General features: G+C 37.2%; 1 protein-coding gene across 3 annotated transcripts in view; it reads left to right on the top strand.

Moving 5' to 3' along the window:
- The window catches only part of ENPP1 (ectonucleotide pyrophosphatase/phosphodiesterase 1), a 61,132-nt gene extending 58,477 nt beyond the window's left edge, over positions 1-2,655 (top strand). For all 3 annotated transcript variants that reach the window (XM_079148182.1, XM_079148183.1, XM_079148184.1), the window contains 2 exons: positions 538-700; positions 1,917-2,655. In XM_079148182.1, the coding sequence (XP_079004308.1) occupies positions 538-700; positions 1,917-2,087 (334 nt within the window). In that variant the 3' untranslated portion in view covers positions 2,088-2,655. The remainder of the gene's footprint in view (positions 1-537; positions 701-1,916) is intronic.
- Positions 2,656-13,983: the final 11,328 nt, after the last annotated feature.

Genomic DNA, 13,983 nt, shown 5'->3' with positions numbered 1-13,983 from the left:
AAAGGAAATATCAATCCCTAGCACTGCAAAAAAAGAAATGGAAATAGGAGCATCATGATAAGTTAGAGGTATTGCTTGAGACATCTTAAACAATAGGCTGCAATTTTAAAAAAAATATAAGTTTTAGGGTAGGAAGGAAAATCTAGTTAAAACAAAGGAAGATTCATGACAGCATATCCTCTCTTAAGGAACTGAAGATTTAAAAATCCCTCCCCTGTTATCTCTGTGTCTTTTATTTGTTCATAACTGCATGACCTATTGAGAACTGTCAATATAGATTTAGAATCTTGGTGGTAGGTGTTCAAAAATATTTTTCTTTTCCTTAGTGTCTCAGTTCAAGTAATAGTAATTATTTGGGTCTTCTAATTCTTAGTCTCAATCAACAGAATATGTTCAGGCACTGTGATTACCTAACTTCTTATTAATAATTCAGTCGAATTTGGGTTTTAGATATGCTGTATTAGGACATGTTCTATTGAAATGCTCATTAAAAGGAAGATTGTTCTTTCTGAAAGTGACTATTGGCATATTTTACAGAAACAGCAAAGTCATCCGTAATCAAGAAATTCTGATTCCAACTCACTTCTTCATTGTGCTAACCAGTTGTAAAGATATATCCCAGAATCCCTTGCAGTGTGAAAACTTAGATACCTTAGCTTTCATTTTGCCTCACAGGCCTGACAACAGTGAGAGCTGTGTGGTAAGTAGCCTTCATTAATCTCTTTCACACATTGAATATATAAACATGTGTCTGTGTTTGTGTGTGTGTCTTGCATCAGCATAACTGTGAAAAAAATGCAACCATTGAATGTATGTGGACTTGAAATTGCATCTTGCTGTTAACTTTGATCCTCTAAGATGACATAGCTTTGGAGAAGTTCACCTTGTCTGCTAAAGACACTAAAAATTAGATTGGACTTAAACTTCACATGCCTTCACCAGTAAGCCCTAGGTTTATTTGAAGTACAAATTTTTTCTGATTTAAAAACTGGATTTCAGCACTATTATAAATTAGTCTTAACATTGTGGTTAGACATTTCAAATAAATATCTACATATAACATTCTCATGAAGATCTCCTTTCCTATTGTGTTGTCATTCCAGTGTTTGGAAACCATTGTTTTATATTATTTTATATACTTGGAGTTTTAGAATTCTAAATTGAAGATTTAAACACTATGATTGCATAAAATGTTAACAATTGTTAAGTGTTTGCTAATAATGAACAGTACTTCCCACATTTCCTGGGGTGTTTTTGTATTTTGAGGTGGTTTCTTTTTTGTGGTGCTTGGGATCAAACTCAGGACCCTGTGTGTACTAAACACACACTGTGCTGCTGAATCACACTCCCAACCCCCTAAGGATTTTCTTTTTCCACTGAAGATACACAAAGTAAATCTAGACCTGAGTTGGCAAGAATTTTTGACTTTCATACCAGACCCAGTGGGTGGTTGGGTGGTGGATATCTACATTTCTGTTGGCAAAAGGATCTTGAGGCCAACTGTGAGCTCAGCAGGAGAGAGTGTTGCATTCACTTATTTATCCATCACCTCTTTTATCCAACCATTCATCATAGTGTTAAATTCGATCCTCTGAGACCGCACACTAATGATATTTCTTGCAATGTCTATGCAATATGTAGCCATGTGTTACAGGTATACATTATTTTTCCCAAATTTGATACATCTAATTAAACAAATATACATATATATTATATATAAATATATATTTGATAGATATAAATATTAGAAGATGAGCTACTCAAAAGTGGGGATTATATCTAATATCTTATGGCATCTGCCATTTCAGAGTGTTGCAACGTCATAACTGATTCAGCTGGGGAGATGAGAGGGCTTATTGGAAAAGTAAAGTGAGTATTGTTTGGTGATTTTCCTTCTTTGTTTTCCATCCTCCTAGCACGGGAAGCATGAACCCTCATGGATTGAAGAGTTGTTCATGTTGCACAGAGCCCGGATCACAGATGTTGAACTTATTGCTGGACTCAGCTTCTATCAAGAAAGAAAAGAGCCAGTTTCAGACATTTTAAAGTTGAAAACACATTTGTCAACCTTTAGTCAAGAAGACTGATATTTTTTTATTAAAAAAAAAAACATAAATCTTTTCGAGACAATCTTATATTTTATACAGTCCTCTGTCCATGCTATTGCATTTTTTGGAAACTGTTGAGCAGAATTGGAACTGAGAATCCTCTGTGATTCAGACATCTCAGGGAAACTTGTGGACTCAGCACAGCAGCAGTAGAGTGCTCCTATTGTATCTTGCACAAATTTATGTGCAAGAATTGTATGCATTGTTCAAGTTCAAAGACAGACCACATCCAAAACTGCTCTTCTATTTCTCTTAAGGGAGAAATAGTTATGAACATTGTCTGGACACCAGATATTAGAATTATATTATTGGTAATAAATATGGTGTTGGAAAACACTAGGCTAATTAATAGGATTGGCATGGTCCGTGTTACATTAGTATCTTAGCAAGAATTTAAAAGTGGCTCTGGATTCCTTTTAATCTGGAGTTTCTTTGTTTTTAGTTTTAACCAAAAAAAAAAAAAAAAAAATTAATGGAAGTCAAAATATTTCTGAGGTCCTATTTCTCCCTTTTCTGCATACTTCCTCAAAGACAAAATTATTAATCTTGTAGGTTTTTAAAAATTGTGATTGTATTTCTTCATGTTTAATGGCTCTAATATCTGTGACTTTAGTATATCTACCTATTATAAAATTGAATCTATGTTTGTACAAAAAAAAATTCATCCTGTTCACTGATAATTAACAGAGGTTGAAAATAGCTCTAAATGTGGTTCTTTGAGACTGTTAAAATTGGGTTTTATCTGGGTGAAACCTCAGAGAACTTGTGAGTGTATGAAGGTGACATTTTTCAGAAATGGCAGGAATGTTTTCTGTGTGCACAAGAATGACTCCACCAGCTGCAGAACTGTTCTGTGCTCAGCTCTTCCTTTTGAAGCTCCATAGATTTGAAAAGAACATGTCACCGATCACTTTATATCTTCTCTGTTCATGTGACAAATGACAAAACGAACTTGATTTTCCTACTACTTGGCAATGCTCTTTCAACCTGTGAAGCTTCAAAGACTGTATTAGGCTACTTGGGTCCAATTTAGGTATAATATTAGTATACCAAAGATTTGTATATGTCCTTTATATGATAATTCTCCAATAGCCTAGGAACCAACCACAAAGACCTTTAGATAATATAATTTGTAACTGAAATTTTTCTTTAACAACTTAGACAGTTTCATTGGTTTTTGTCTTGGTCTCACAGTTTCCTAAAGCTCTGAATGTATATTTTTTTCAGTCTGTTTTCTCTCCATTGTTCAGATTTAGTTATTTACATTGTTCTGTCTTAAAGTTCCCTGATTGATTTTCCCTCCACTCCAACTCTGCTTTTGAGCCCACGTGTTGATTTTTACATTTCAGCTGTTGTAGTTTTTATTTCTAAGATTTCCATTTGATTTGTTTAATATCTTCTATTTACTGAGGATTTTTATCTCTGGGCTAAGACTTTCTATGTTTTAATTTGTCGCAAGGGTGTTCTAATTACTTGTTGGAGCATTTTTACGTTGGCTGCTGTAAGATTCTCATCAGATCATTCCAACATCTTTGTCATTATAGTGTTTGAATCTGTTCTCTTTTTTTTCTTCATTTAGAAAAAATTCCTGCTTCTTGGTATGATGAATAGTTTTTAATTGAAACTTACATATTTTAGGTATTCTGTTATAAAACTGTGGATCTCTTTGGAACCTTCTGCTTCAGCTAGTCTTTGTTTGGTTTGGTTTGGTTTTTTCCTGACAGCATCCTAGCAGGAAATTGGGGGCACTGCCTCCATATTACCAGGTATGACTAGGATTCCAGGTTCCCTACTCAGCCTCCATTGACACTTGGAGCGAGAGGAGGTAAATTAGGTGGGAATTTGGCTCTGCATTAGCTCTCTGTTGATGCCTTCTTGGCTGGGATGTGCATGGCACCTGTTACTGCTCCCATGTGGTCTCCTCGTGTACTTTGGGAATGGAATGGCCAGAATGACTCCATTTTCACCAGGTAATGTTGAAATACCCAATTCGCTGCTCAGCCTTCCCTGACACTACCCTGACAGGGGAGCTGAGGTACCTCTTTACAGCCTGTCAAGGGTCTGGGCTCCCCACTAAGCCCTTGCTGGTATGTGGCGGGGACCACAGTTCTTTTTGTGGTGCTTCATTGGAGCAGAATGATTTTTGTTTTGTGTCTTGCTAGGCTTCCCCTTTTTTTGGTTCATTGCCCGGCAAGAGAGCAGGTGTCTTTTAGGACATCTCTTTCCCCTTGGCTCTTGTTTACAGGTTGTTGACTTCTTCAGCATCAAGTCTGAGATATATGGGCTAAAAGAAAACTCAGGGAACACATCCCACTGTTATTTCTTGGGTCCTGAGGCCCCTATCCTGTCTTTTACCTTCTCTCCACCATTCAGAGTCTTCTCGTGTTTGTTGTATATATAGTATCCAGGATTTTTCTGCCCTTAGCAGAAGGATATCTACTTCATCTTTGTAGAAGTATCTCTCTGATTTTTATATAGTCTTCAAAACATGTACAGACACATGATAAACTCTACTTAAAGTATTTTAGCAGAGCTTAATTAAATGGATAGGTGCCCAATCCCTGTGCTGGATACCAAGAATACAGAGAGGAACAAGTTAAACTCCTTACATTCTTGAGGGCGAGGAAGCACAGAAATGTAAATGATCCCTAAAGAATGGGAACTGTTATTTCAAAGCCATGAGCTGGGTGCCAGAGAGCACAAAGGAGACTGGGTGCTTCTTGGCAGCTTCAACATTGGTTTCTCAACCTTTGGGCTAAGACTTGAAGGACGAATTGGAGCTCTTCGGAGAACACAGTAAAAATGGGGTATCCTAATATCCCTTGGATGGATACATTTTTGGCATTTTCCTATTTACCACTACTTGTGATATATTCTGTGTCATAGTGACCAATTTATAATGTACAACTACTTTTTTTTTTTTTTGCTTTCCTATAATAACCTGTTCTTAAAGCAAAAGTCAGACTGACATTTGGTATGCTTACTGTTTAAAAAAGAGCATCTGTATAATACCTAGCTTTTTATCTGTTGCTCTTATGCAGTATTCCTTCTTTTATTTTGTGAAAAAGACCTCTCCTTACGTTATTTTGTCAGTTCAAAACATGTGACAGATTTCCACTTCCCCAATTTGAATTCACATGACCATTCCTCAGTCTCATGAGGAATTGGGTCCAGGACCCCCCCCCCCCACACTACATTTTTGTATCAAAACTTTTGATACCCAAATCTATGAATTTTTGAGTTCATTATATAAAATGGTGTAGTATTTGCATATAATATACACACATCCTCCCATGTATTTTGTCATCTCTAGATTATATTAACTAATGCAATATAAACGCAGTATAATAGTTGTTATACCGTGTTACTTATAGAACAACAGCAAGAAGAAAAAAGCCTATACATGTTCAGTATAGACAATTATGTTTCAAATATTTTTGATCTGCAGTTTAATGCATCCATGGTTATAGAACCCATGGAGCTGGAGGGCTGAATGCTTATGGAAATATCTTTATCCTAGTTTTCCCAATAAAGGCTATTATTTGCTTTTCATATACAAAATGAAACCCTTTTTTAAAAAAAATCCTGAATTTTACTGCCATTTCTTCAGTCACTTCTTAAGTGAGGTAAGTAACTTCAAAAGAAAATTTTGAAATAGTCAGCTCATTCATTGCAGAGAAAAAGAACCAGCCACAATTTTTAAATATTTTGATGAGTCAAGAAAAGCTGACAGACCTTAGGGGCAAGAAGGTACATGCTCATGCACCAACAAAGTAGACGTGGAGTTTGAGGATTCTTAGGCCAGCTGGCCAGGCCTGTGTGAGGAGATAAGGTTGGGGTGGAGCAGCAACCACTGCTCTCCTGGAGAAGTTACTCTCTTCCCTTGGCTTTTTTTTGTCAGTAACCACAATAACTGTCTACCCTGCACTGTAAGTGCTTGCTTATCTTTCAGAGGAGCTGGGCTTGACCTTTGAAGCTGAATGTGGTGATTATACTTCATGCAGAAGCTTATCACAGGAATTTTGGGAGATGGTCAGTGCTTTCATAAACATTAAGTAAAATTTTACCCTGGCTACAATCCCAGGACATTTTCCCCGATATTGGGCCAGTCTAAACATTGTAAAAGAAAAAAAATTCTTCTATAGAATATAGGTATCTCTAAGCTAAGAAATGTGGATTTATAAATAAAACATAAATATACTAAATCTTGGCTGCTTTCCTGCGTGAATATGTGTGTCAAGGGTGGGGAGGGGAGACAGGAGGGGCTTCTCCAAGAATATGACACAAAGTCCAAGAGCTGTTGACAGTCAACCAAGCTGTATTGTTGGAAGGAGAAAAAAAGATCCAAAGTTCATTTCAGGATCATAGAGTAAACATTTGTGATCTGTAACCTATATCCTTGTTTGGGGTATTTTTATTACATTTAGTCATACTTCCAGGTAAAACCAAGTGACAGACACATGTAACTCTCCTTCCAGTATTTGGAATTGGGTGAAACCAGAGGGAGTCTCCCACTTGTAACTTCTCTATGTGTCTTGTGATGTGAAATATTTACATTTACCCTTTCCATTACAGATCTATGATTGAATAAAAAATAAATGTTCACTAGAATATTTCATACCAGAAATTACAAGTGTATAATATGACTTACAAAAGGAAGTGACATAAAGCGAGCCCTCTTCATCCCCCCCAATGCTGTTGTTTGAAATTTATGCTTGTTCATAAATCATCAATTCAGGAATGACTTTGGGATTTTAAAAAGAATAATTAATACTCTGACTTAAACTCACTTCTGATTTTGTTATATATCAGAAATTCAGAGCTCAGAACCTACTTTATCTCTAACATAGTAAAGATACAAAACAACAATGCATATACAGGAAATAAGATTTTTACAACATCCCTTGATAATTTTGCCCCACATTATCCAAATCGTTTTCATTTTTGAAAAATGTTCATGGGTACACTTATGTGGCATCTTACCAAGTGTGACATAAAAGAAAGAAAGCAGGGGTCTCAGAACAAAGTTTAATCATTGAGAACTTGAAAGGATTTTAAAGGAGACTAAAATTTTCTCAGTCTAACAATTAGGTCTCATTGCTCAATTTTCACAGTTTTTTAAATCTTAAGATGACAATTTTGAATTCTACCATAAACTATTTCATACCATGACACAATTTCCAGGTTTGTTTTGAAGACTTGCTCCCTTGTATTAAGGTGCAAACAGAAACAAGGTGGAAACCTGTGGAGTTTACTTTCTGCACTTGCTTTGAAGGTCTTGCCACTATGTTACTCAATAGCATGCTTCAAGATGTAGGAACTAGATGAGGTTTGGCCAGACCAGGCTTGACTGCTGTCAAGTAATTCCAAAGTGTTTACTCCATGTCAGGTGTTAGGGGGTAGGGGTGAGTTGGGTGGGTGGGGCTGGGGGCAGAACACATGAGATGCTTGCCTCCTTGGGGCTTATTTATCAACATTTTACTTTTATTTCAAGGTCCAGTCCAAGACTATGTTCTCATGACACTAGTTCTCCTTATTTCTGAGGCATTGGTCATGTAATCAGACCCTCCTGGATATTAGATGACAGACAGCACATGCCCTAAGGCCTGTCCTTGTCAGGTGGCCACAACATGGCTGCAGAAGTGTAATGCAATTTTTCGCTGTTCCATGATTTGTATATGGTGTTCTTAGATGGCATTGAGACCTACTAGGAAGTTGAACCCAGACTCCAGATACTAAATCCAAATGTATGGTTTGCTATCTATACAACCAAAAGAAAATTATTTCATGGTGATGTGATTGTAAGAGGATGATTAGCTTCTACTTGGGAGATCGGAGTCCTGACATGATCTTACCCTCAAGAGAATACCATTATCACAAACTTCATAAAGAAATTGAAAAGTCTTAAAAGCTGCACTATGTGTAATGAACTGTTGCCCATTAAAAATGTGCAGATGAATGAAAAACAAAGGAACAATCCTACCAAACCATCCATTTAAGATAGCAAATGAATCTCAGGTTACAGAAATGCAGCTAGAAGACAACTACACAGAAATCAATTATTTTTTGATTCCTTGATTGTTAAGTGCCAGATGGAATTTTCCATGGAATATTTTTTAAAAAGAAGCTCATTCATCGAAATCTTCCTAGTGCACAAGACAGAATTCTTAAAAACAATAAAGGAAAGATTAGGATGTCTTTCAAGGGCCATTCACAATTGTAACTCGATGCTGTGGGAAATCTGCTGCTTTGTGAGCCGAAAAGAATGAACTTTCCAAGGTTTTGACATCTCAAAGGAACTTCGCTAGGAAGCATACAGTGTTTCTCTAGCCACGGGCGGCTGGCCTAAACCTGGCAAAGTTGGAGGAAGATGTGCAGAAGTACCTCCATTCTCTTTCCACCAATCCTAAGTCATATCTTCTTCTGCAAGGAAAAGCACATCAGTGCAGAAGGAAATAAGTCAATCGTAGCACCCACACTGGAACATCTGGAACAAATAGATTTCAGGTATATTCCACATGTGCTATGTGGAGCAGTGATATTTCCCACTACTTCTTCCCATCTTTGAGATTCAGGGCAATGGAATCTTCTCTGGTTTTAGCAGTGAGCTAAAAAGGTTAGAAGTAAAATCTCCACATCCTTCAGTGTCTCATGGAAGGCTGATAGGAAAATGAAATATGAAATGTAAATTTTGGTATACAAAATGAAGTGATAATATTATAATAACAAAGATATTGCTGAAAATGGATCAAATGTAAGACTGATCTTTTACTGGTGCTTATATTGTTCCAGGAATTTATGCTGAACAACTTACATGTTTTCTCAACAATTCTGTAATCTAAAAATATTAATCCTAACCCTGGTTAGTAATCAAGCAGGGATTTGTACACAGGTCTTGGCAAAGCTCATATATTTAAGTAGTATGTCGTATTGCTTCTTTAAAAAACACATTGAAAATGTTCCAGTTCATCAATCAAGTTCTAATCCACCAGTAGTAACATTCCAACCCAGAATAGATTTCTGAAATAGGTTTATTAATAGTACACTGATAGCATAAAACACCAGCAATAAAAAGAGCACTTAAAACCAAGGAAGTTTAACTCTCAGTTGAAAATGGGCAAAACTCTGAAGTAAGACATGGAAAAGGAATAAATTCAAAAAGCTTAGATATGCTTAAATATGTTTTAGCTTATTAATTAAAGCAAAGTATGCAGATGGTAGATTTTTCTGCTTGCCACATGGAAAAAGATTAACAAGCTGCAAATCCCCGTTGTTGTGAAGGGGGAATAGACGGTCATACTTTGGGGATAGTGATGCAGATGCTATGACATATCTGAGGGCAATTTGATAATTGTGTTCCAACTTGTCCATAAACATTGTTCACAAAAGTTTTTTATACTATGACTCAGATCTCTGTTCTTTAAATTTATTCTGAAGAAACCATTGTGCAATTTTATGAAAATGCAGCGATGTTCAATCTAAATATTAATTCATGGGAGGAATAGTAATAACAGTATTTTCATATAACAGAACACTTCCTTAAAAATTGACGTTTGCCAAAATTTACTAAGGTGGAATGCATTAATTGAAACATTATTATTGTGAAATTAATTCATAGCACATTAATTTGAAATGACAGCTTCTAAAATAGCACTGGCAATTTATCCACTCTGGTGACCAGAAGAAAAAAAAAAAAAAAGCCTCTTTTCTCCTCTTTCCCACCTCTCTGTTACCTTGCTGTTTCACTCTCTCCTCTTCAGTACCTCTCACTCTCTCATTTTTCTGGAAGTTAATGCACTAAAATACCAACAGTTATTGCATCTGATTGGTGGGATTTGGGTGATTCTCATTTTCTTTTTTCCCCATAATATGCTGCTTCTATAATCTGGAAAAAAAGTAGTAGTAATATTTATCAAAGCAAAAAAAAATTTTAAATATAAAAAAAGGAAGAAAAGAAATAGGGAGAGTAGAGAGGGACAGAAGAAAGGCTCAGTCTATCCAGTTCACCTAGTAGAAAACACAGGTCAAAGAACAAGAAGAGACATCAAAGAAATGCTTGCCATATAGAACAAGTTAATGAATACGAGTCTAATAAACAGAAGAAACTGAAAGAAGATATAAAACAAAAGGAGGAGATTAAAAAAGAAGGGGGCCAAGTCCTAAGAAATAATGGTGTCCAGTTCACCATGTACGTAGGTGAAAGTTTCCAGTAACATCCAATGCAGTTCCATATTGAATAAATAGGCCTCTGCTATTTCACAGTGGTTTGCTATAGTGATGTGAATACAGTTCAGAAAGACCCACTCTGGCTTGGAGTCCAGTATGCAGCACTGAATATCTGTTGTTTTGCCATTTCTCTTCCACCTCCAAGTGTTCTGTTTTGCACCTGCCCCCTTCATTCCAGAAGCTGTTCACAGAGAAGTTTGATCCTTTCCTCTTTTGCCCAAGTCTACCCTTCCTACCAGTTAGATCCTACTGTTTTCAGAGCTTTCTCCTCTCCTGGAATGTGCCCTGGCCCTTCTACTGTTCTGAAGAATTTGTCTTCCTCCCTTTGGCCCTCACAGGCATGGTTGACATTTCCTTACTTCCTCCCTGACCTCTCTCTTTCTTTTTTGAAACTCTCATTCATTGTTTCCAACCACTTCCCACCTCCTCCCCACTTCCATAGCCTCCATTTTTAAAACTAATGGTTATTTCCAAATTGACAGATTATATTTTCATTTGAGAAATTTAAAAAAATACAGTCAAGTATGAGGAGGGAAATAACAATCATCAATTTATCATACCAGGGTCAACCTCCCATCTGTTTTATTTTGGATTGTTATGCTAATATTTTTTTCTTTTATATTTCAATCACTGTGATTATTTTCAACATCCCTCTATGCCCCTGATTCCATTTTCCATCAATGTTCATTCATTGCTATTTATTATTTCTTGGAACCTGCTATTCCTTCTTTTTAAATCTTTTTAAATCTTTTATTTTATTTAATCTTCTTTATTATAGTTTCTTTTTACTTAGTGATGTGCTGGTGGAGAGCAGGTTGTGCTCTGCTCTGAGTTACTCCAGGACATATAGAACAGTAGTTTTCATGCTGTGCCTATCTCTTGAGTTACTCTGTTTTGTAAAGCAGTAGTTTGGCATGAATTACCTCATTGAGAACTAGTACCAGAGTAGAATGACTCTACACTTTGTTCAGACGAGGAAATAACCACCAGCTTCCCAGCGTGACCATAAGGCACAAATTGATAAATAATTATTTGTGCCAACTTATTAAATTAAATCAGAAGTACCTGGACACTGGGCATATCAAGTCATGTCAGAACACCAAACCCAGAAGCTTAGCAACTTCACCAGATGTAACCTCCCCACTTAAGACCCAGAAAAGAAGGAGCACCCAAGACTGGATACAGTGGCACACTGACCCCCTCATCTGGTCACTGGTCAGGAGCTTTGCACAAGAAAATTCAAAGGAAAGACCTTTGCTCTCTGTCCCAGGGTTTCAGCTCAGCCCAGTTCCTCCTGTGCATGAGGACAAGCTGACACTTGGAAGCTTCTGGTCCTTGCCTCAACTCTGCATGATTTATTCCTTAAATCTCTTATCTGACTGCCTCCAGTAACTCTTTGCATTCATATGTGTTCTTTGCCTTTGCCCTTGGCACAGAAGCCTGAAACACTATGGCCAACTCAACTCCCCATTTTTTCAGCCTTTCTATAAGGTATACTTATCATCATGTGAAGTATGAAGTATGATCTGAGTGTTATACATATTAGACTTTAAGACTGGAAAATAAAAGTACTTGTGATTGTCTTTGTCCTGACACTTAGTGAACCATGGGTGTTTTTGGTGACTTAAAGCTGATGAATGTGATGTATCTTGTGAATTTGCTATTATTCAGTACATTCTGACATTGTGGAAAGATGCAAACGTGTCTGGTCTGCTAATGGCACAACTCACTCATGACACATGACTGCCAACTTGTTCTACCTACGAAACATTTCTCTGGTGTCTTTTCTCATTCTTTGACCTGCTTTCTTCTAGGTGGACTAGGTAGAATGATCCTTTTCTCCCTTCCTATGGTATATTTGATGAATTGTGTGTCCTTTTTTATTTGGCCCATTTACAACTAAAATTCTATTTTACCTGAAGTGTCTGGGTAGCCATCTTCCAATTGAATCCAAGTTGTTGAGTCTTCCTTTAAACCACTGTCAGGAGAAAGCATTTTGTGTCCTGTCCATTTTTCTAAAACCCAAGCAAAGGGTAGAAATGGAAGGAAAGATGGAGTGAGGTGATCTTCACACTTTTCATGATACTCAGGCTCTTTCCGTTTTATGAGATTTTGTTTTACATGAAGGTTCTCTTCATCTGAGGTGTACAGTCTACACTTACACGCTGAACGATTTCCCCAACATCCTCAGGGATTTTCCTGCATCCCCAGGGAGGTGAGGTCGCATCTCTATCAACCCTATTTATTCTTCTTGTTTCACCAGCTTTTCTCCAGAGTAGCTTGCATTCCGTTCCCCAGTTCATGACTGTAGTAGTTTTTTCCATCCTTCATGCAACCTTGCTCTTCCTCAAACAACATGTGAAATCTGTTCCCCATCCCTTGAATGTTGGCTATCCTTGGGACTTTTTTTGGCTAATGGAAAGTGACAGAGGAGCATGTTGCAACTTATGAGGTGTCCTTAAGATAACTTGAAGCTTCTGTTTTAGGTTCTCAAAAGTTCCTACCATCACTTAAGGGAGCCCAGGTTAAACTACTGAAGGAAGAGAAAATATGTGGGAAAGAAGTTCAGACTCATGGCCAACACCAATGGCCCATATGAGAGTAAGATTATCTTATGCCTCTCAGCCACAATACAGCTGCCAGATAACTGACACTGCATGAGTGGTTCCAAGTGGGACCATCCAAAGAACTACCCAGTTGAGAACAACTGTGGAATCATGATAAATAACAAGTCATCCTTTTAAGCTACTTCATCTTAGTGTGATTTTTACATAAGAATATAGAACTGACACCTACTTTGGTATGGAAAGTAAATGGTACTGTAAACGTGACTTAAATCTTATGACACTGGCTTTGGGATCAGGCAGTGGTCAAAGAGAAGAAAATGGTAAAGAGATTGTCAACAGCTGTAGAAAGCACTACATGTGTTAGGGGTTCTGTAGTGTTGGAATTGCTCAAAATCTATCTCCCATACTAACTTGGAAGATTGATAACGTACCCAATGAAACAGGGGATCTGGCTAAGGAGACTTTCAAGCAGAAGTTGAAAGTTCTGTTATTTGTATATTTCTGCTTTGAGGTGGCCCCACCTTCCCTTTATCAACAGGCAATAGGTATTGAAAAACAGATGAGCTAGAGCACTGTTGTGTTTGTGAGTAGAATTGAATACAGATACCTTAGGACTCAACATCCAAAGACAGAGGATGGCATCTCAGACTTAAGGATGGATGTGACTTCTGGGGCTCAGAGAGAACCCTAATAAGATTCTTGGAAAATTCAAAGTTTAGAGAAAATTACATCAAGTTTGACTAACAGTTTAAAAGATACTTCTAGAACCTTAATTTTCTATGAGTGAGGAGTAAGTTGAGAAAGTTTTTCAGCTATAAATATGAGTCATTTTCATTAAAAAACAAAACAACAATAAAACCATTGTAACATTGTGCCTCTCAGAGGGCAGGGCCAGTAGGTTTAGGATAAAATGAATTAGGAAGCCAACTCCAGGAAGAATTAGATCCTAACCAAGGAACTGTCCCTGTTCTGAAGTAGGAGGAACTGGTAACCAGTGCCCTGCCAGGTTTCAGAATCGCTATGAACTGGTGACTGTGTTGAGGTGTCCAGCCTTCCTCCTGTGAGCGGGAGGGTCTAGGGTC

This window comes from Sciurus vulgaris (assembly GCF_902686455.1).
Source record: "Sciurus vulgaris genome assembly, chromosome: 7".
NCBI classification, from domain to species: Eukaryota; Metazoa; Chordata; class Mammalia; order Rodentia; family Sciuridae; genus Sciurus; species Sciurus vulgaris.
This window is presented reverse-complemented; position numbering and strand designations above follow the sequence as displayed.